At 39.9% G+C, this 24,860-nt stretch overlaps 1 protein-coding gene across 3 annotated transcripts in view; it reads right to left on the bottom strand.

Moving 5' to 3' along the window:
• MAP2K4 (mitogen-activated protein kinase kinase 4) overlaps positions 1-24,860 on the bottom strand; it is a 136,256-nt gene that overhangs the window by 96,946 nt on the left and 14,450 nt on the right. For all 3 annotated transcript variants that reach the window (XM_045889831.3, XM_064583058.1, XM_045889830.3), the window contains exon 2: positions 5,009-5,111. In XM_045889831.3, coding sequence (XP_045745787.1) covers positions 5,009-5,111 — 103 coding nt within the window. The remainder of the gene's footprint in view (positions 1-5,008; positions 5,112-24,860) is intronic.

Raw genomic sequence — 24,860 nt, 5'->3', positions numbered from 1 at the left:
TCATAGTCTCAAAGACTTATTAGCCATGTGCAGTGGAGGACCGTCTTTAGACCCTACTTCAAACTATAAAAAAAAATTTTTTATGAAGTAACCTACTTATATGATGATACTAAAGAATTATTTATTCTACTAGATATAATAATGGTATTGTGATTATGATTTTAAAAAGGAGTCCCTATCTTTTAGAAATATATGTTGAAATAGTTATAGATGGAATCATGTCTGAGATTTGGTTAAAAATAAGGAGGGTGGAGGAATAGATAAAACCAATTAACCACTGAACATTAACTACTGAAGCTTCTAAAGCTGATTGATAAATACATACAGATCCATCTATCACTCTCTAGTTCTGGATATATTTGCAACTTACCATAATAAGCAGTTAAAAAAAAAAAAAACAACAACAACAGTAACAGGGGCGCCTGGCTGGCTCAGTCAGTGGAGCGTGCAACTCTTGATCTTGGGGTTGTGAGTTGGAGCCCCATGTTGGGTGCAGAGATTACTTAAAAATAAAATCTTAAAAAAAAAATTCATCTTCATTAAAATTTGAACCCTGCCCATCACTTAAAAAAAAGGAGAGAATTCCCTTAAAAAAAAAAAGAATGAAACAATAATAGAGAAAAGTACTACCCATAACACATGGTAGGAGGGGAACATGCAGCAGAGATGAGAAATAAACAATGATCCCAACAGGGCTGTAGAGAGGATGCAAAGTTGAAGGTACGAACACCTAGAAGCAGAAGAGTTCATTAAGATTCTTTCTGTAAGAAAGGTCTAGTCAGTTCTTCCTTTTCTCTCCACCTTCCCCCCAAAATAGAAAGAGGGCATATTTTTAAGGAAAATAAACATATTATCTGGAGAGAATGAGTCCTCTTAGGGCGAATGTTGGCCCTACTCATTCAGGCATTTCAATATTCCTGACCTAACAGCCAGCTCTCAAACCATTCACAGAAAAGCAGTCAAGTCCACCAGCTGACCATCTATACCAGAGCTACCAATCAGCCTTCTAACTTCCTCATCCTCAACTATCAGAAGACAACCAAGAATTACAAGACACGTGGAAAAAAACTAATACAAAGAACAAAGACAAAGATTAAAGAAAAACTGACCCTTGAAGAAATGGACTGCCTAGTGGATAGAGAAAGATCTTCAAAATTCCAGATTTTACATCCATAAATTAAGAATAAGATACTAAGAAGAAGCCACAATCAACTCCTGGAAGTTAAAATCAATTGCCAAAATAGAATATTTCATAGAAGGATCGGAAAATAAAGGGGGGCGCCTGAGTGGCTCAGTCAGTTAAGCATCCAACTCTTGAGTTTGGCTTAGGTCACGATCTCAGGGTTATGAGACTGAGCCTGACATAAGACTCTGCACTGCAGGTGGAGCCTGCTTAAGATTCTCTCTCTCCATCTCATTCTGCCCCTCCCCTGCCCCCCTCCCCACCCCAGTCATGTGCACGCTCTCTCTTTCTAGAAAGGAAGAAAGGAAGAGAAAGAAAGAAAGAAAGAAAGAAAGAAAGAAAGAAAGAAAGAAAGAAAGAAAGAGAGAGAGAGAGAGAGAGAGAGAAAGAAAGAAAGAAAGAGAGAGAGAGAGAAAGAAAGAAAGATCGATCTAGAGGGAGATCTATAGAAAAAGAAAACAAAAAGATAAAAAGTATGGAAAAAGTCACAGACCCAGGAAATTCAGAAAGTCCAATGTCCAAACAACAGGAGACTAGGAAAAACATGAAGGAATCAATCAAAAGAAAAGCAAAAATTTTCTCAGAAACAGCTACATGAATCTTGAAACTAAATTCTAGTACAGAAAGATGATCCAGACCTAGATGTATCTTCATATAACTACAGAACACCAAGAATAAAGAAAAAAATGCTAAAAGTTTCCAGTGATAGAAATAAGTAATCTATAAGTAACATCTCTGCTATGATTAAACAGATCTATACATAGTCCCCAAAACTGATCTTCTACATCCACTCACCAGAATGCCATTCTCCCCTCTCTACGTGTCTTCAAAATCTAATTCAAATCTTGTTCCTCTGTGAAGTGTTTCACCAAGCTGTTTATCCTAAAGTGATCTTACCCCCTCCTGCACCATCCATTTGACATTCAGTCTGTATCACCTTATGCCTCCCTTCTTGAATTGCTATACCCAACTTTATTTCTTAGAATTTTATTTAAACTGTCGGTTCTCAGAAAATAAGGTCACGGTCTTAAAATTTTAAATCTTCTACAGACTCTGCACCCAGGAGACATCAAATGCCAGACGGATGTGAAGGTAGTTCCTAGGGCATATCTTAACTTCATTTAGTTGCTTACATTTCATCTTATCTTTTCCTAAATTCATGAGCAAGTTTTCTATTTATATCTGTAACTAAAATTCAAGGACATTTTAGAAGGAGGAAATACAGGTAAGTGACACAGAGGTATCTTTTTGAAACGCTCACATACTGCAAGTTGTATTTTCTAATTGCAAACTACCCACCCCAAACAGTGGCCAACAGTGGCTTTTACTGCCTGATAGTACAACTCAAAGGAATAACACAAAAGGATCCCTTATGGAAGGGGGTAGGGAGGTCAAGGAGATATGCTGCCCTAAGTAGTGAAACAAATGTCTTTGACCAGTATCAATGCTAGTAGTTACCTGTTCCTGATCTACATAATAACAGACCAGTGCAATAATAAAATTCAAAGGAGGTCTGGATCTAAAATTTTTACATACCAGAATCAAAATCTAAAGATTCTTTTTTAAAAAAAAAAAAAAGTATTTTATTTATTTATTTGACAGAGAGAGACACAGCCAGAGAGGGAACACAAGCAGGGGGAGTGGGAGAAGGAGAAGCAGGCTTCCCGCGGAGCAGGGAGCCCGATGCGGGGCTCGATCCCAGGACCCTGAGATCATGACCTGAGCCGAAGGCAGATGCTTAACGACTGAGCCACCCAGGCACCCCTAAAGATTCTATCATAAAGCAAAAATGCTTATTACCATGTCCTCTCAAACTTTTAACATGTGCTGGGAAGAGACATGGTACGTTTAAAAAAAAATTGATCGACTCAAGCTTTGGAAGAAAGCTTTTTTTCACCCAGTTTACTATTTGGGGGGGAAAAAAAAAAGATCGTGTCCATGAATTCCCTAATACATGAAACTCTCAAAGGAAAAGAGTATAAGTACGTAAATGTTTTTGCAATTCTAAATGAAAGTCAGGTTGTCTTTGTGTCCAAAAGGGATAAGAAAGAAAGAAAGAAAGAAAAGAAAAGAAAAGAAAGAAAGAAAGAAAGAAAGAAAGAAAGAAAGAACGCAAGAAAGCAAGCAAGCTGTTAAGTCTGACAATAACTACATATCTTTTCTTTCTTAGACTTTGAATACGTGGTTCAGCTAGCTATCAAGGTAACAGAAATAGACCATGTTCAAGAATTAGTTTTGTACTAGCTTTCCCTAGAAATTCTAGGAAATGAGGAAGGAGGTTCTTTTAAGAATGTTTCCTTGCTGCCAGAGCTCTGACTAATTAAGAGGTACTAAGAGTTTCCTTCCTCAACATAGCCCCCACTTGATGTTTCAAAGGAGGTAAAAAGGCTAGGACTCTAAGCTGAGCTCCGACAAGAAATCTCATTATGATTGTATAATTTAATAAAATTAAAAGACACGATTCCCAGGCAAATGAACTGTTACTCCAGTTTTCATCTGTTTTAAAGTTACAGGTGAAAGCCTAAAAGCATGTACACACATCCACATTGCTCCCTTCTGCACACTGATGTTTTAAAAATCACAATATATTTTCAGCATTCCTACTGCAGAACACTCTACCTTCTACCAATTTGTTACTGTTTGCAAATACACTGTATGCCAGACATCAAAAGGAAAGGAACCAGCAATAAATGTGCCCTTTTGGGGAAGCATAAATATATGTGTCGTCTAATAATAAAAATTGTTGAGGAATTATTAAAAACTACGAGATAATATATTCTCACTGCTTTTTTAACCAGACCTCCCATCGTTTGCTTTATTGTTCTCGATCCCAGAAGTACGTAAGAACTATTTTTATGGGTATAAATGCAGAGCCACTGGCTTTGACCCGTCATGCTCCTGATAGGTCTTACGGGGGAGGAGGGAGGCATCGTCATTTAATACATCACTTCAGAGGTCTATAAGTATTACTCTGATAGTATTATTTTATTTTATTTTTATTTTTTTTAAAGATTTTATTTATTTATTTGACAGAGACACAGCTAGAGAGGGAACACAGGCCGGGGAGCGGGAGAGGGAGAAGCAGGCTTCCCCCCGAGCAGGGAGCCCGATGTGGGGCTCGATCCCAGGACCCCGGGATCATGACCTGAGCCGAAGGCAGACGCTTAACGACTGAGCCACCCAGGCGCCCCTGATAGTATTATTTTAAACTAACAAATGTTTCTAAAACTTTAAGTGACCTTCAGTGAGATGCTAAAACATCATTTTTGTATTTTAATCAAAAATATTGGGGGAAAAAGGATGTGCATATATTTAGGGAACGATCTCAAAGTAATCACTGACACCTGTATAGCAGCACATACACATTCCTTCCGTGTACTGTGACGTGAACACCTTACAGGAGTGTCATCTATCCGGGACGGGGCTCTGCTTGATCACCCAGTAAGCGGGGACGATTTGTGCGGGTGCCCGGGGGAGAGGTACGTTTCCTAAACACCACTTACAATTTAACGGGAGCTCCAGAAGGAAAGCTTCCAACAATATTCTCAGAGCTCAGTGAGAGAAAAACTGAAAAGATCCCAACGTATCCAGACCTTCTGCTCTTTTCCCCTCCAAGTAAACTCTAACAAGGAAAACTGTGTGCACCTACTTCAGGCTACAGAAAGAATCAACAGCTTTCTACTTAAGTTCAAATAGTAATATTTCAAATGGCCCATAAGATAATGGAAATACCAACACCTCGACTTGGAAAAATTCATAAAATACAATCAACTTTGAAACCTCTGCTTGAGTTGAGCCTTTTAGTTGATTACCAGGAATACTCACATGTGTGGGTTTTGAACTCCTGTAGGGTTGGGATTCAGAGTAAACCTTGCTGTAGATTTGAAAGGTGGATTTGCAAAATTCAACTTCAGTGCTTTGCGTTTACCTAAGAAATAACAAATAAAAAGTAAAAGTTTCAAGTACTATAAAACAGATACTATTCTGAGGGCATAAGAAATTCACACCAAAAAGCAGAAAATTTTGTTTTAACATACAGTTAATATCATATTTTGAAAGGCAACAAAGAATTTCTCAGAATTAAGAAAAAGTAAATAGAAATGAACTAAAGTTGTTATTAACCACAAATCACCCATTTTGCTCCAATACAATAGAAAACAATGCTCCAAGTTTATATTGTTCAGAGATGCTAACACTTTTGCAAATGAAAATACCACTATAAAAATCATATATCTGAACAGATACACTGAAAATACTAAAATATTACCACCTTTCCAGGGTTACACTTCAACGCCTTCATTTAATAAAATGATTTTCCCTCAAACATAATATGAACAACTGAGTGAAGAATCCGAGAAGCAGTTTACAACCATAACGAGCTAAAAAAAACCAAACCAAACAAAACCATCATGGCACTGTCAGCTTCAGGTTGGTAACACAGGTATTTCAAATAATCACTTATTCGAAGCAATTTCTTTGGGATAGGGAGGTAAGGTAACATTGTTTTATATCATACAAACAAAACATGTCTGGTACAGAAAAGCTGGAAAATTCAGAAAAGATAAAGAAAACAAAAATATACACAATATTATATATACACCTACAGAATATATGGGTTTTTAAAAATATTTGTATATTACATACATTTCTAAGTCCAATTATCCCAAAATAATCATTGTCTTAGAAACTACTGCCCTTACGTAGATACACATTTTTTTCTCTACAATTAAAATCAGACCACAATACGTTTTGTAACATGCTTTGCTCATTGACCATGACTATGTCAATAAATCTTAAAAATCATTTCTTTGGGATTGTACTGTATGGAGACACAGGTATATTAAGGATACTTTTCCAGCATATACTCTTCACAGTTTATTATGCCTTTATCTACCTTCTCAAACAACTCCTCTGCAATCCAAACACTTTCCCACCCCAGTGGATCTGGAAGATGTATGAAGGGGCTCATTCTGTTCGGCCTGGTGCTTTCGGTGAGATTTGCAAGTCTGAATGTGCCGGACCAGTTGGGCAGGACTGCAGACAAGAGCACAGAGCTCCTGGCCATGGCTCCTGGATCAGCTCTCGGGGATGGGCCTGTCTGCAGGATAATGTGAATTCCCAAGAAGACCAGACACATTTCCAGAAGTAAGCATACTACAACCTGAATTTCCCATGTAACTTGCCCATTCAGGTACCAAACATATATTTTATTTTTTAAAGACTTTTATTTATTTATTTATTTGACAGACAAAGAGCACAAGTAGGCAGAGGGGCAGGCAGAGGGAGCGGGAGAAGCAGGCTCCCTGCTGAGCAGGGAGCCCGATGCGGGGCTCGATCCCAGGACCCTGGGATCATGACCTGAGCCGAAGGCAGATGCTTAACGACTGAGCCACCCAGGTGCCCCCTCTACAGAGTTGTAAAGGTTCCTGGTTATCAAATTATTAAAGAGAAATAACTTTAATTTATGTCAAGACAAATTTGTTTGAAAATAATAATAGAAAAAAATCCCATTTATAATAGTAGCAAAGAATAAATGTAGCCAGAAATATGTAGCATCTTTATGAGGAAAAAGGTAATATTCTCCTGAGTAACTTAAAAATCTTTAGTACGTGAAGGGACTTAACATTTCCCGATGATAAGAACCTATTCTGTAAGAGGTCAACTTTCCCCAGATTAGATTTATATCAATTTTAACACATACCCTCATAAGAGTTTTAAATTGTTTTATTTGACAGCAAGTGGAGGAAGGACAGTCAACCTATACGTGCAAAAGGTACTCTTTTTACAGCAAATTGGGCTGCATTGAAAAGCCAACTCCGTACATTACCAAAAAAAAACCACCAAAACTTAAAAAAATTTAAATGAAAGCTGGGGAAAATCCTTCCAATACAAAATGAGAAACTCTAAATATAAAAAGACATCACACAAGTCAAGAAAAATAGAAAAATTGGCAAGGGTGTGAACAGTAAAGCAAAACTGAGAAAAAATTATGAAAGGCACTCACTAACACCAAAAAACGAAGTTTTATTTATGCAAGGGGTGCCTGGTCTGTTAAGTCCGGTAAGTGCCTGACTCTTGATTTCGGCTCAGCTCATGATCTTGGCTCAGGTCATGATCTCAGGGTCCTGGGATTGGGCCCCACATCAGGCTCCCTGCTCAGTGAAGGGTCTGCTTGGGATTCTCTCTCTCCCTCTCCCTCTGCCCCTTCCCAAACCCCACCCCCCCCACCCTCCACGCACTCTCTCAAATAAATAAATAAAATCTTAAAAAAAAAAAAAAAAAGGTTTTGTTCATGTGAAATTGGCAAAGCTTAGGTCTCATTTTATACATACACCAATTTTTTTCAATGATAATATGCTAATCAACGTGACAGGTAAAAGAATCACTAGTACAATACATTGCTGGTAAAAAGTAAACTGAGAGAAGTTTTTCTCATGAAAGGTTCAGCAATATACAAGAAAAAACTTTTCATGAAGATGCTCTTTTGCTTCTTAGAAATGTGTCTTCAGGAAATATTTAGAGGCAGAGGACTGTCCCCAGGCCTTGCAACCTAACGGAATCTCCCTGCTGGATTTGGAAACTGCTTGGGTCCGCTGCCTCCTTTCTTCCTTCAGTGTTCTCCCGTTTTGAACCAGTCTCTCTAGAACCGGGTTCCAAAGCCTGACCCACCCCGGTGGTTTGGAAGCAAGTGACCTGTCTTGTTTCCAGGTCTGCAGAGCGAGAGGAATTCTGTGTCACAATGGATCGTCCTCCGTCTCGCCCACACCTGATATGGATAATTCTGATGAGGAGACTGGAGACTGTCGAGCAGACGGTGTCTAGATCAGATGTGGGTTTGAGCTGACACTGTAATGAGCTGACACTCTGGGGGATGCCGGAGCAGGGTGAACGTACTTTGTGCACGGGTCGGATGTGTACTGTGAGATGCAAGTGAAAATGATGGCCCTCAAAGACACCAGGTCCTAACTGATTCCTGGAACCTACAAATGTTACTTTATAGGGCAAGGTTTCTGGAGATAGAAATAAGGTAAGGACCTTTGTAATCATAAATCTGAATGAGCTCAATGCCCACAAACTCCCCAAATCAAAAGCTGAATACCAACTGTCACGTGGTGTGTCTGAAACCACGACAATCTCTCTATGGTGAAAAACTGAAAACACACTAGGATCAAAGGCAGGACAATAACAGAACAAAGAATCATCGTGAAAAGCATCCAGAGAAGAACACCAAAATCGGCCCTTTCTTCAAAAGCTGAATTTGAGGGGACAGTAGCTAACCTCTGCAGGCAGATAAATTCTATTACAACAATTAAAACTCACTCGAACTGTTTCCTTGAAAATAAATATTTATATAAACACACACACAGAGATTCTTTCTCAGCACTGCATTCACCTTTAAACAAAAATAAACGGGGGCCTTTAAAGGACATTTCCCGCATAAATGGACAAGCCCACAAATGCAACACAATGTGGCTTACATAAGTTAGATGTGGACACACTCCACGCTTCAAACACCTCTGCAACCATCTTGAGAACGGTCCAAGCATATATTCTGATCGTCTACCAACAAAACGCGCTAAATAATTCCATAAAAGTTGACAGCATAAGCAGAGCTGACCCAGAGCCTGAAACTAGTGCCAGGGGATGTAGGGTAAAGTTATGTGGGCTCTGCCAGCAGGTCTCCCCACTCTCCAAAGGATGATCATTTTGAGACTAACTTACAAGGCAGTCTTGAGGAGGAGAAGGAAGACCCCAGTCAGTCAAGAATGAGATTCAGGGAGAGGCAGAAAGAGACAGCTTTTACAATACTTTATTAGGGAGGCTACCTCTGGCTATTGATGAGCTTTTTTTTTTTCTTTCCCCCCCCGCCCCCGCCAGCATTTCTTCTTCTCCCATTTACTTTCTCTAAGTAAGAAACGTTATTAGGACTCGTCCTTCTCATCTTTACTTCTCTTTCTCAAGGTCCCACAAAACCTAAACCCTAAAGGCAACCAACTCATCACCATGCACGCACTTATTTTTAAAGCCAAAACTACAAGCAAATACAACATTAGAGCAACATGGACTGTTTTTCAAAAGCCTGCAACAACTTCCACAGGGATAAAGGGCATAAGGAAGGAAGTGATCTACAAATGGCCTGTGGAGATTTTTAGAAGCTAACAGAGATTAAAGTATTAGTACAACAAATGTTGATCAAAAGGGATTATATATTTGTGATTATAATTCCCCCTTTGGTGACAGTGTCACCAAATAACCAATTCCTAACCAGTCAGCAGAGATAAGCAGAGACTGCTCTTTATCTAGAGCAGGATAGAAACCAGGCATGATTAAACATCTTAAATTACTCATATGGAAGGAGCCTCCTGTGAGAGAAGACTGTATACTTAAAAACTAAGTTCAGCACCTGATACAGAAAAGGCTTTCAAATGTGTATTAGATCAGTCTAACAATAAATTTCACATGGATAGCCCCAGATAACTCAGATGTGGGGCAAATTAGCTAGGATATTTCTGCTGTTTGTATTCTAGAACCCTGACTCTTAAGGACAACAGTATCTGTCCTCATCCCATCACACTTCCAAGGAACTGCTATATCCCTTAGGGTAATACTGCCCAACTTTCTTATGCTGTGGCTCATACAGAATATGAGGACACCTGTTCAACACACTGGGAGGATCAAAATCACAGTCGGTTCAGTGGCTGAGCAAAGTGGCTCAGCAGCCTCATGCCCCGCTCAGCCACTCCAAAGACTGGAGATCGACCTCTCTGCACCACCCTTGAGGTTCTGGTTTCAAAGCTCTGTCTTAAGAAAACATCCAGAAATTTTAAACAACCTTTCCTACATCATCCATATCCAACTTCTTCTTCAGACTTCTCATGAGAGAAGCAGTATCAAGGATGGGATCTTGAAGAAGATTCCAAACTATGATTCTGAAGAACAAGGATTTATCCAAGCATATCCATACTCACTAAGGCCTGGGAATGTGTTTTGCTTTTATTCTGACCAGAGAGCAACTCACAGACTCACAGAATACTAACGGTGGAAGGAAGACATCTTTCAACTTTATTTAGCCTTAAGCAAGAGGACAAAGAACCCTGAATTTTCTCCCTCCATTAACTTCTCAAGCAATACAAATCTTTAACATCACTTTCCACAATCAGCTAAGCTGACCCAGTAGTTGAGTTCAACCTTGGTCAAAAATTCCATCCAAGAGCAGCTGAGAGTCTACCAACCAATCAACTATGGATGATGACCACTCTCTGCAATCTAGGTTATCCCTCCCCAACCTTCCACAAATGAGGAAAAAGTAGCATTTCCTAAGCACTATCTCTAGTTTCCAAAACATCAAAACCAGCCTGTCCTCAGAGAGATGCTATGTTTACATGGGGTCCACCTTGTCACCTCTCCCATCCTTCTCAAGCCTGTTCCCATCATCAAATTGTAAGCAATTTTCTGTTCTAAATGTATGACTATCTTGATTTATCTTTGAATTCTACACATCACCTGTAACAGGTAGCTACAACAAAATGGCAGTTCAACAAACATTTACTGAATTAGAATTATTAGATTTTTTTTTTTTTACCAACATTGCACTACCCTCTCATACAACCTAGTGGGCTTATTTTCTTTTATATCATAGGAAAGCAAGATTCTGCTATTCTTACAGTAAGAATCAGAGAACCAGAATCTTCCCACCCAACCTGTAAGAATGGAGAGCATCTCCAAACTATTGTAGTCAATCTACATATCTTCAACACCAGTGATTTCACCAAATCTGAAAAAGCAACAGTAAAATTTCTTATTGTCGATGGCAATAAAGATGACTGAAAGATGGGCAATAGATGCATCTAGAAGGTGGCCTTTTTGATATAATGTTAATGGATCACCGTGCTTTATGTGCTAGATTGTTACCAAAAGAGCCACCAATGAGTCACCTCTTTACAATGTGACTTTACTGCTCCTCCCATCAAGAGGTGGAGTCTATTTCTGTACTTCTTGAATCAGGCTGGGCTTTGGACTCGCTGTGATCCCAAGAATATAGCCCAAAGGATGTCGTAGGACTTCCAGAGCTAAGCCTTCCACGTTCACCCTCTTGCCAAGTGACCAAGTCTAAAGATGAAGCAGCTCAGTCTAGCTTCCTTGATGATGAAAATCCACATGCAACAAGAGGTCCAGAGATCCCAGCCATCCCATCTGAGCTTAGTCTCCACCAACAGACCTACTAGCTAAATGCAGACGTGCTACAGAGCCCAGGCGAGACCAGCACAACCACCAGCCAACTAACAAACAGAATCATAAAAATTAAACAGCTGCTCTTTTAAACCACTACTCAGAAGCCAAAGGAGCTAGGGAGGAAGCATCAAAAAGCAGTAAGAATCAGTCCCTCTTAAGGAAGACCCACTGCCTCCACAAGGGATTTCCTAGAACCTAGCACAGGAAAAAGTGAGAACTGGCACTACAGTGTGCAAGTCCCTCATAGAACACCTTCAAAAACATGAGTGACTGACCTACCAGGAACCAGAGCATCCCACCAGGGACGGAGGGAAAAAGACGGCCTGAAATTCTCATTTCTCTCTTGACTCTAACTCTTAGTACCTCATTTTCAAAACAGAGTACCCAGAGTCACTTGTTAAATTATGTGCAATCACTGGTTATAAAATGAGGAACACACAATTTCAACTAAGCAACTTTATATTCAAACAATCTCAGAAAGGAGGAAATGAAGTGGTAGACAAGAACTTACCCCATTCCCTTTCCTACCACAATTCCTACAGTGGTGAGTGCCCTAACTTATTTGATAAGCTCACGAGAATAAGACAGGAAGGATGTGAGACTCGGAATCGGAAGAAACGATGACTTTGTCAGTTCCTTCCCAGACTGGAGGCTCAGGCAACCTGAATATTAAATGGGTCCCTGTCAGCTAATACTGTATTGTCCGTCTCCTCCTCCAGCCTTTGATACAAAAGAGTGAACGAGTTCCAAAAATTTATAAAAATCTCACTTAGAACTCTGAACTCCCATCAAGAAAAGAAAACACGGTCACTCATCCATGCAGGTAAGCAGTTTGGAAACTGGATTGTTCTGAGTTTAAGAAACAAACAAACAAAAATATGCCAACAGGCCCTTTCGGCACCCAGTTCAACACGTTTGTGTGCAAGATGGATTCGGGGGTGGGGGGTAACCAGCGCAGCCAGAGGTGCAGAAAGATCACATTTACACACCAGCTGTCGTGCCAGGTAGTACAGACAAAAAGACAGATACGGCAGCTGACCTGTCCACAAAGGCTGTGTTGTTTGGTATCCTAGCAAAATTAAAAAGGAACACGGTAGGAGGAGGCTAAATGGCAGGAATAGGGGAGAAAATTACTTCTGCTAGATGCTAAATGAATATCACTGAAATACTGATAAAGATAAAACAGGGGTGCTTCTGTGGTCACGTAGCTGACACATCCGTAAAACCAAGAGAAAAACAGTCCCTTACTGACCTGCTGTGTGACGCCGTGCTGGGGATTCACACACCTTAAAAATGCAATGGCTGGTAAACACTAACTATGAAAAAATGGTTAACTACTCTGATATTAGCTGTAAGTATTACAACCTAATTGAAAAGTTAATTAAATTGTTAAGTTCTCTAAAAAGGAAAAAAATGGAATGTGTCTGATACCTTTTAAGCCAACAAAATATATGAGCAACAAAGAAAGAAAGAAATTCAGCTTGCTTTGAAGATTCCTCTTAACTCCTGTGCCAATAAAAATCCCTGTTCTTACCCAAAGCCAACATCCCAATGGTGTCCAATTAGAAGCTAGGAAAACCAATATGGAGCGGTAAAGGCAGGCTACCTAGTCTTGAGACTCAGCTCCACTATGGATTAGCTGTATACTCTTGGGCAAGTGACTTCACTCTCTGCCACAGTCCCCATTCCTGCCACATGGGACTAATAGTCCCCTCCTCAGAGCAGGGCTGGCAGGAGCAAAGGTGTTACTGTGGACGACAGAGTCAGCTGTCACTCATTGGTTCCCACCTTGTATTATCAGTTGTATCTGGGTTTACAGTGGCAAGGTCCTGAACCAGGGTGGGAGGTCACTGACACCAATGCTTCCTAAACGTTAAACATTTTCCTCACCTGACAAGCTTGGGCCTCAGGGGCTCTGCTGCCAAAGAAAGCACCGAAATAATTCACTTTCAACCTTGCCCACCTCTGGCAGATGATTCATACAGCTCTCCCTGGGTAGAGAGATTTTTGTAACCTGGAATATCAAGGACTCTGTCATTCCTCTGTCAGTGCCTGAAGGGGCACACTGCTCTGACACAAAGATGTAATAATTTCTAGCAGATTCTGTGGACTCCAGGCAAAGGCAAAAGAAGCATTTTACTTGTTGGAGACTGCATTTTACTAGGAGACCTTGTTTGGTTAACAAAAATCCTCAGGGAGAGTGTAAGGCTGAAAAGCCCCCAACTCACTCCCAAAGGGGATTGTCCAACAAGGAAAAAAAAAATTTTTAACTCATCTTCCATCATAGTAAAATGGAGAGTTTAACAAGTTTCATGGAATGAAGCACACAATATGCCCTAACATCCTCCCGAACCTAACATTAGAAACTCATACTGATTCTTCATTCTCGGATTCCACTAACCATCAACTCTGACATTGATTACATGCCCCTCTATGGTCACCAGTAATTTTGCCTCAATGATGCTCAACGTCACTATTATGAGTTTCTACAGGTAGCCTCCATGCCTAGAATTACACCTGACGTGTAAATCCTTAATGTCCATTCAGTAAACAAATGAACAGAGGCAAATAAATGAACAAATTATTGCTGTGAATATAAACTGCCCCACCTTCTGGAGGACAATATCTTGCAAACATTTCAAAATGTCCTTAACGATTAATGCAGTAATTCCATTTCCTAAGAAGTCATCCTTTAGGAAGTTAAAGATTATGCAAAGAAAGTTATTCAAAGTAGTGATATTTATGTTAAATTAGACGAAAAATCATCCATAACTGGAATACTACACTACCACCCAAAAAACACCATAAAAGACTACTGACGTGAGGAAATGTTATTAATAGTAAGGGTCTTTTTTTTTTCAATCAAGCAGTAAATAATGTGTCTGATAAATTATTTTAGTGAAGCATATGTGCATATAACCATTTATAATATACACAAAGATCATTTCCAAAAGTGCAACTGGTGATTAGTTCAAGGTGCTAGAATTATGGGTGTTTTGTTTTGTTTTGTTTTTTTACTTTTCTGTGTTTCCGTTTTTATACACTAAGCATTTACTGTTTGTTTCAATTATAACCTCCTTGATACTCAAACCAGATTTTTCTAAGAGACCAATCTGTTCTCTAAACCCAAACTTACTGAGGCCTAGAGAACAAGTAAAATGGCCTTAAAAATACAAATACAGGCGGGACGCCTGGGTGGCTCAGTCGTTAAGCGTCTGCTTTCGGCTCAGGTCATGATCCAGGGTCCTGGGATCGAGCCCCGCGTCGGGCTCCCTGCTCAGTGGGAAGCCTGCTTCTCCCTCTCCCACTCCCCCTGCTTGTGTTCCCTCTCTCGCTGTGTCTCTCTCTGTCAAATAAACAAAATCTTAAAAAAAAAAAAAAATACAAATACAGGCACTTTCATATTTCTGCTCATACAACTCGGGACATTTCCATACCCCTAAAACCTAGTAATATTTCACAAATGATACCTTTTGAGATTTTTTTAAGGTGTATCAGCTAAAGTTAACAATACTTTAATCTCCAGCAAAACAGGAAAACCTTATCCAACACAATTCCTTCCCTCCAAAATCCACGCACCAATGATTTTGGAAGCACAACCTCCATGGGAATCTGAGAGTGGGAATTCCAGTTACACACCCACCTTGAGAAGGTTCCAATGGATACCCAAGAGCTGTCACCCATTACTGCCAGCGCAGGTCCACCCCCGGTTCAGGGGAGAAGAGAAAGAATGTGCTAATAATTCTGAGTTCTTCATTTGTCTCCAGCTCGTGTAGAGTTCTCTTTTCTACCACCGCCCTTCACAACTCTTTCTTCATACAACAGACCTGACCTGGAGGCGCCTGGGTGGCACAGCTGGTTTGAACATCCGACTCCTGGTTTCTGCTCAGGTCGTGATCACAGGAACCTGAGTTCGAGCCCCGTGTCAGGCTCCATGCTCAGCACAGAGTCTGCTTCTCGCTCTGGCTCTGCCTCTCCCCTGCTCTCCTTCTCTATCAGATAAATAAATAAAATCTTAAAAAAAAAAAAAAAAAAAAGGCCTGACCTGCTACACACCTGCACAAATTCCATTCCCACAGACACACAGCTGCTGTTAGGGTGCTGAGGGTCCTAGCCAGGAAGGGGGGATGTTCATAGCACAGCAAGTCGGTAAAGGTACCCAGCACCCTGTCCGGGTGCTCAGAACACTTTAAATCCACGTCATGCCTAAAACGGCCAAACCCACAAGGCATTTACACTAAGCCTTAAATCTCTGAACGTATCAACAGGGGCCCCACGGAGACAAGTGAGACATAATGCTGTGTTGATCAAACCCAACCAAAGTTGCTGTGCAGGATGGTCAGTGATCCTTCCTTCTGTGATATGTACAGGCCGTGTGGTGACCTCTGCCTCCCAATCAGACCCCTCGACATTCTATTTAAGCTCTTCATCAGCTCCCCAGGGTTTCAAGTTACATCTGACCACGTACCAGTAGCAAGATATTAGGATTTCTGGAAAATCATCCACATGATGGACTCCTCCATCTTGGTAGCCATCTTTCTAGTGGGACAAGGCACATAACACGTACACTCATAAAAGCTGGGGCAAGGAAAGTCACAAGGCTCGTTCTGGCTGTCACCAACAGCCCAGAGCCCACGCCATTAGCTTCCAGCCCGCCTCACCGTCCAGTGGAGGCACACATCACAGAGCGGAGACTCTCAGAACAGATGGCCTGAACTTTAACAAGGAACCAAAGTGCCCACTGGTTTCAGGCCACATTTATTCTTCCTGCCTGGGAAACCCCACAACAGCCTATCACTACCATTTTAACTTCCGGCCCCCACAAAATGAAACGAGCACGTTAACCGTATTTCCTAACTACGCCATCAGCATTGTTTCAATCAGTGCTTCAAACCTTTTTTGTATGTGCCGTGATGTGGAGGAAAGAACACTTGTACAACACAGGGGAGGAAACACAAGCCTGTTCTTGGCTAAAGGCCACTGACCTGAGCTCCAGTGAACAGCTCCAGGCCACAGGCCAAGGCGAGCCACGTTTCAGCTGACAGGTAACATCTTCACAGTAGCACCCAAACTGAGGAGCCACTAAAACAACCAGATTGGACTTCTCCTTTTTGAAGAGTTTTCTTAGAAAAATAGTAGCCACAAAACAAAGTCAGGTTTTTATCAAACGTTAATTTCTTCCTCTGCTTGCCTGAAATACCAATGAGGATTCCCACCAGTCCTAAATAACTCTTCCAGACTCGGTCCCATATGAACTTCACTAACAAGTAAGTTAGGATAAAGAAAACTGTAAGACTCAGGTAATTTAGCATCATAGTGAAGGTACCCCTGTGGTCCTAGGAGATGGGGTACTGATCCTTCTCACAACAGAAAATCAACCATCCACTGCCTCAATGATACATACCCATTCTTCTTTCTAGGTGTAAGTGTAGACTGGCCCTCGTGGAAAGCTTACAGATTCAAAGCTATGGGTCTGTTGCGTGCAAGGTAGTTTTGCTATGGTGTCTGTGATATAATAAAAAATATACTTGGTACTTGTCCCAGGTACCTGGCACAGAGCTCCTACAACCACTGGAATATTCCAAGTGATAGAAGAGTCTTTTGCTCTTCACAACAAGCCCCTTTTAACCAAACCAGAGATTATGCTAATGAGGTGACAGGGCAGGGGGACTCCCCCACAGGCCACTTTCAGGATGGGGGGCTGGCCTCCAGAAAAACCAACCTAGTGATAAGAGCAACTTTTAGCCCCACCCCCAACCTCCAAGGAGGGGAGAAGGGCTGGAAATTGAGTTGCATCACCCAATGGCCAATGATTTAATCAATTGTGCCTACAACGCAACTTCCATAAGCCCCCTGTCCCCCACAAAACAACAAGTTCCAGGAGCTTCCAGGTTGGTGAACAATCAAAGTACTAGGAGGATGACGTGCCCAGAGAAGGCATGGAAGCTCTACACCCTCTCTCCATACCTTGCCCTACGCATCTCTTCCATTTTTTTTACTATTCCTGAGTTGTTTCTTTTATAATAAACTGATAAAAATAAGTGTTTTCCTGAGTTCTGTGAGCCATTCTAGCAAATAATTGAACCTGGGGGTGGAGTCATGGGAGCCCTCTAATTCACGGTTGGCCCAGCAGAACTGGGCACCCCATCTGCAGCTGGATCTGAAGTGGGGGCAGTTTTGTGGGGCTGACCCCTTTAACTTGGGGGATCTGATGCTAACTACAGCTAGGTACTGTCAGAATGGAACTGAATTGTTGGGACACCCAGATGACATAAAAAAACTGGAGGAGTGCTTGGTGTCAGAAAACATTGCAGTGTCAACATTTGAAACACTGAGAAGTGATGAATATTAAGTCAGTTTGAAGAAATATTTTCTTATTTCCATTAATACTTGTGGTTGATTTTTTATGCTATCCAAATCTATAATCAAGCCTAAAAACAGGTTTAAAATATTACAATTCAATTAAAGTAGGAAAATATGGCTTATGAATATATTTTCTCTACTTGGTGTTTTTAATGGCCTTGGGTTGCATGACATGTGACTATTGATATATGTATCGATAGTCAATTTATAAACTGAATGGACATAACATATTATCAACTTATTCCGTTGACTTAAGAAAGGTCTTCTTAGAGCAAAGAATAAACATACATGAACACATTACGCTAGCTCAGGAAAATCAGATAGAGGGTCTTATTTACTTCTTTTCCTTTCTATTTGGCTCCACAATGATCACAGCTAAATTTTTATTCCAAGCTTTCTCCTCCCTGGTCTCCAGGAAACACTTGACTCCCTTAACCTATTGCCCAATTCACTTATCCCAAAGCAAAAAGTTCATACCAGCATATCAAATTTCACCTGTAATATCCCTTTTTTTTTCACCATATGTCCTTAAGAATCCAGAAAGGTAAAGGCAGAAATCAATTTTGTTCATATACATAATTTTGCATATATTTTCATTCAATTAAGATAATTTGGGGAGCCTTCAGGTAATCTTGTACCACTAAATGGCACTCCTAAATGACAAGAAGGTTAACTTTTACTGACTATGTGTACTGATGAAGAGACAACCTGCACCCAAACTCGCTTGCTACTTACTCACTGCTGCAAAGCAGTGGAATATAAGCCTTCTTCCGGTGGCTTGAGCTACCTAACACAGAAGTAAAGCCTTATTTCGAAGATAGCTTCCCCAATTCTAAAACACCAGCAGTAGCTCAGCAATAATTTAGTAACTGCAGAGGAGGGGCAAAAAAACAAAACAAAACAACACACTATATCATTTTTAACTAGTCATCCTTTATCCATATAACAGCCTCTCTCTTCAGGAACACAGTCAACATTTGAATATAAGCATGTGCAGAACCTAAATATTCATCGGGATGATTGCTGACCACTGGTAATTAGATCTAGCACTCCAGTGACTCAGTACTTCTCAGTACAGCTTATCACAAGAATGCAAATATTTCTTGAATAAATGGGTAATCCAAGCTTGAGTTTTTTTTTTTTTTTTCTCATTAATGAAAATATGTGTAACTAGAAATTAAGTTTTCTGAAGGAGTTAGCCAGGAGCTTTAGCTAGAGAAATGCTCCTGACAGAATTTCATGGCACATAAATTAGCCATGTTCTGGCTTTCAAAAAGGTATCTGGTGTTTGGGGGGGGGGGAGGGGACGGGGGTTATTTTTATTTTTAAAAATTTTTTAAAGTAATCTCTATGCCCAACATGGTGTTGAACTTACAGCCCTGAGATCAAGAGTCACTTACTCTACTGACAGCCTGCCAGGCACCACAGATACTTGGTGTTTTTAATGGCCTTGGGTTGCATGACATGTGACAATCTTTTGTATACTCAAGTGACTTTTCCATTTCAATGCTGCATTACACTCTATATACTTTTTAATTTTTAAGTAATAATCTGTGATCTAAATTTAAATTCAAATCCAACTGTGTTACTACCAAAGCAAATAACAAAGGTGGAAAATGAGTAAGCATCCTGCACACTAAGCTAATACTATACACGTACAAGCAACAACTACAACACTGTTATGCTCCTCTCATTATGAGCATTTGAAGAGCTTCTTTGGACCACTGAATAATTCCTCCCAGTTTAAAAAAAAACAAAACACTAAGAGGTAACACTTTCATTTCTTAGCAAACACAAATACTATTTGTTGCCTATGGATGTATTCTATAAATTGAGGGGTTTTGAAAGGTTAGAATAAATGGCACTCAAAGAGGATACACTGTATCCCTTCTGCTTCCTTTGGAGGCAATTTCTCCAACTGGTTATTTACAAACTGGACGTGATCAAATCAGTTGTAGGACATCATAAAGGGGAGACTTCGGTAATTTAGTTACAAGACGGGTAACTACACAGGAATAGTGAAAAAGGAGAGCTGGGGAAGACACTGTTGCTACTGCAGGGTGAATAACGACACCTGTTGGACAAGACCATACCATCACTGAAAGACAATTGCTCACTGGAAGGCCAAGTAGTTCCCCAGGTTTTTTTATATCCTGGATGAGAACTCTTACTTACTTCTATTCTCACCAACCTGCCTTTTGATGACTAATGCTGGCTCCCAAGTAATGGGAAGGCAATGCCCTCGAGGACCTGAGCATTCTAAGAACTGAATAGAAATTAATAAACAAAGCCAGACTCCAGTTTGGAATGGGGTCTTAATTTGGCAGAACTGGTCTCACATACCCACTGATTCTTCAACTGCACCAAAAAATGTCAAGAATGAGTATTTGACATGTTTTTTAATCATCTTCAGAGATTAAGAGATTTTAAAAAGTGAAAAAGAACCCCGATTAAAGAAGAGGTTGACTTATGTTCCAGGGTATATAGATAGATTTCCAGTCTCAATTCTCTCAAAGTACAGAAAAGCACAATAAATGTCTGTGTGTATGTGTGTGCCCAGAGACACATACGTTCATTTTCTTCAACACTGGTACGGTTAAGTTAGAGATGATTAATGCTTCATTTAACCTGCTTTCAATGGTATGCCCAAACACAAATGCTGTTTTTTTGGCTGAGTATAGCTACTATTTGCAGAGCCCACAAATGTTTGGCAGTATGAGTTAACCAGTCCCTAACGAAATAATTCAGACAAAAATGATTGATGATGGCCAAAAACATCAGGTGAATAGCTGATGGGGACCTTTCTCACTGACAGCACCTAAACCCAGTGATTAATCTTAACAAGAGCTACAATCAGAAATCATATGCCTCCTGATGTGATGCAACCAGAAATACACAGCACCACCTATTAAAGCGTTCCTGCCAAAAACTTGAATCTCTATGTGATCAAGCCTCTATCTCTAACTGCCAATTAACAGGAGCTACAGGGCAAAGAGGACCTGTAAAACACTAATTACTAAAAGGATATAATCAGCCAAATCCAAAATGTGCAAAATGCTACAAAATGCATGACCCAATTTTTTCAAGGAATAAATGACAAGAGAAAAAAAGAGAAGCGGGAACCGCTATAGACTGAAAGAAACTGAAGAGACATATCAACCAAATGCAGTATGTGTGGACCTTGTTGAGATCTTAACTTGAACAAATCAAGGGTAAACAGGCATCCATATGGCACTAAGGAGAGCTGAACACCGAGTGGCTACCTGATAATATTGTTTTATTTATTTACCAGAGTGACAATGGTCTGAGGTTATGCCTTTAAGAGTCCTTATCACTGAGAAGACTGTGACTGACACAGACGAGGATGACATCATGAAAATCAGAGTCAGCTTGAAGACACTTCAGTAGACATGGGTGGAGGGAGGAAAACTCATGAAATAAGAGAGGCCGCATGTCGGTAACCGCTGCTGCGATGTAATAGGTACGTGGGGGGTTATTCCATCGTTGGGTAGGCTAAAAACGTCTTTCATCTCAAGTTTTTTTTTTTTTTTAAGATTTTATTTATTTATTTGAGACAGAGAGAATGAGAGAGAGCACATGAGAGGGGGGAGGGTCAGAGGGAGAAGCAGACTTCCCGCCGAGCAGGGAGCCCGATGTGGGACTCGATCCAGGGACTCCAGGATCATGACCTGAGCTGAAGGCAGTCGCTTAACCAACTGAGCCACCCAGGCGCCCTCATCTCAAGTTTTTAAAAATTAAACAATGTTCTTTCTTCCATCCTTAATGGACAGAAAGTCAGAGGCACATAAATCTTTTTGCCAAGAGCACCAGTGGGTTGTTACGAGTCTGTACACAAATCCATCCCCATGCAGTGCATGGCTATGCCACCTGGTTCCCTGACTCTCGTGTCTCATCTTGGTCAGCTGCTCCCTGGACACACAAAGTCATTTGAGAATCCTGAAGCAATTCATTCTGTGTCTGTCTAAGCCAGGATAATATATATTTTTTAATTAAACAGTTTTCTCCTAGTGCTAGATCCCCTATGTCCTAACTTCAGAGACAGAAGAAGAAATCTTTCTTTCCACTTAACGTTCAGCCAGGCTAATTAGAGAACACTATGAAACTCTCCAGGGCCAGAAAATCAGAAGTGATACACATGATGAGTCCGGATCTCATGACCATTTGCAAGTGAAGGCTGCCCGAAAGCCATCTGGTTCAGAAAATCAATCCTAGGAGCACCCCTGCTTTCTTTCAAGAATTAGAAAACACGATGGTTTACAGCGTGTCGACGGTGACCAGAGCACGGTCACCCAGTCCTGTCACTGATTAGCTGGCTGACTTTCGAAGATTTACTTATTAACCTTTCTGTGCTTCCGTTTACTCCTCTATAATAGTTATTATACCTACCTCGTGAGGTTATAGGAATTAAAGGAGTTAACAGAACGTGCTCAGAACAGGGTTTGGCACACGGCAAATGGGTTATCTATTACTATTATCATTTCTGCCACTCTGTCTCTACGTGTTCAGTCTCTCAAAGAACAAAGCTCCCTCAGAGTAGGCTCTAGATCGAATTCATCTTTAAAGACCCCAGTGCCTCTTATCGTTACCAGTATTGTTAAATGTTACATTTGTGCCTCTGTTTATTTAACCTTATACAAGGTTCTCTACAGGGCAGGGAATATGCTTATATACACTTGATTTTTATTTCTGATTAATGTTCACCAAACTCTGCCTAATGAGAAGATGAACACCAACCTGGGTTGTGTAAAATTTCTTGTAAAAGTTTCTTCTAGTACACCTTTTCATCTAGACACTTGCGTCTGGATTTTGAAAGCACTTGTAAAATCATGTCATGAGAATCTCAAGTACTTGCTACACCTTGTTTGAAAACCATCACCCTAAATTTATAAGCTAAATTAAAAACCACTTTGATTAACTGGAGATTTAGTTGGGAATACACTCTGGAAACCTTCCACATCGTTTCTGCCCTGTAGCTGCCCAACCACAAAGTTCTGCCCAACAGCCCCACACTGCTAGTAGTGAAGTTCAATGGGCCGGTGAAGGGAAACTTTCTGCACTGTGGGATTATCACTCACTTTTTTCTTGCTCAAAAATACCACACATTAAGCTTCTTCAGAAGATTTTTAAGGTGCAATAGCTATTCAAAACCTTCCTTCTCCTAGCAATAAAAATCATTCTTCAGGAGGAATTAATGTTCCCATCACTTTGAAGATCAAAGACAGTTAGGCAACATTCCCCTTGGAATGATATAAGGTATAAAGGGATTGTGTGAACCTTGACTCTGATTATACCACTACAACAATTCTTGGGCTTAATTTGTATAAAAACTGTTTCCAAGCAGATGGATTTTCCATTGGCAGTTTATTATGGTCCACAAAGATAGTGATGAATATTCTGGATGCTAGCTGGGCTTATGGCAAATCCTACAAAAGTCTCATTTTTATACTAACTTCAGCATATAAATTTAAAATACAAATATTAAATTCTATGTAAACTATATAAATTTAAATAAAACTTGTTAGCCTCCCATAGCAGCATTCTGTTTCTTATGATTGCTAAAAAACTTAGCTGAGTTTTATAAATTCCAAATGATGAAATTTTGGCCATTGGGTATAGATTATTGCAACATAAAATGAAAAATTAGAAATGTAATCAGCTGAATTTTCTAAGCTCTTAGTTTAAATGCAGGATGGCTTGACTCTCTCCGTCCACTTCTTCCTTCCCCTGATTTTCTACATACTCTACCTCCAATACAGTTAAATACTCTCTTGAGCAAAACATCATCTTTTATAGATACTTCTTATCATGGCAGTAAACTTATTAATGACTTCCTCAAAGTTCTGGAAAGATTCACAAAACATCCTTCCTCCTCTTTATGGCTTCCTTTTTATTATTATCAACTTAAAAACAATTAGGGATCTTATTGTAAAGAGTAGTTTCTTGGGGCACCTGGGTGGCTCAGTCAGTTAGGGTCGTGGGTTCGAGCCCTGAGTCGGGCTCCCTGCTCAGTGGGGAGTGTGCTTCTTCCTCTCCCTACCCCCTCTCTCCGCTCATGCTTTCTCTCTGTCTCTCTCAAATAAATAAATAAAATCTTTTTTTTTTTAAGAGTAGTTTCACAATTAAATGAGAATCTGTCATTAGGATACCTCTATTTTTTCTCCAAATACTCTGATGTGCAATGTTACCAAAAGCAATCACTACCTGTAATCCAATTTCTATTAGTGACTTCAAGAATAAAAGTCAGCTCTGGAGCACATAATTTTCTAAATAAAGATCCTGTTGTTTAAGTAAACTTTCCCAAGTAAAACAATTTTTAAAAGCCACTAAAAAATGTTTTCAAAGCTACCAAAAGAGTAAAGGCTACAGAAAAGCTACAAGACTCTACCCAAACTTGTCTTAACATTCAACAACCCTATTGCATGGGCTCCTTAAAAAGTCATAATCCTCATCCAAATAAAAAAATCAGAATGCTAATACACTAGGGTAAATTTGACATCTATAAAAGCACTTCTCAAAAAGTGTTTCTAGGCATATCCCCCCCCATCAAAAAGAAAAAAAAAAATAGATTTTACAAAGCAAAGCAAACCATATCCTAAAGAACAGTGTTTAGGTTAGCTGATTAAAGCCATCGAGATAGGATCATTCAAACTTGGTCAGAAGTCACATAAACACCTTTACAAGTACAAAATCATTATCTCCAAATGATAAATGATGAATTAATCAACCTTCTAAATGTAGGCACTCTAAATCAGAAAGAATATTTTTCCCTAACGTAGTCTTACATTCAGACTTCAGAATGATGTGACAATCCAACAGTGTTGAAAGAAATATAACACTGTTGTCTTAAATAATTACAACTTCATTTATTTACTTCTTATTAAATGCATATTATCTCAAACAAATATATTTAGAAAACCAAAAAGCAAATAAATGCAAACTATAATTGATAAAAAAAAGACCATGAGGTGCAAAGTGGATTTTTATTGAATTTCTATAAAAATCTGGTTCCAAAATTAAATATGCAATCTCATACTGTGTGTGTAAATACCCACACACACAT

Source organism: Mirounga angustirostris, unplaced genomic scaffold (assembly GCF_029215605.1).
Source record: "Mirounga angustirostris isolate CCGP_5_RB_7025 unplaced genomic scaffold, mMirAng1.0.hap1 SCAF_17, whole genome shotgun sequence".
NCBI classification, from domain to species: Eukaryota; Metazoa; Chordata; class Mammalia; order Carnivora; family Phocidae; genus Mirounga; species Mirounga angustirostris.
The sequence above is the reverse complement of the archived record's forward strand: the minus strand, read 5'-3'. Positions and strand labels throughout refer to the sequence as shown.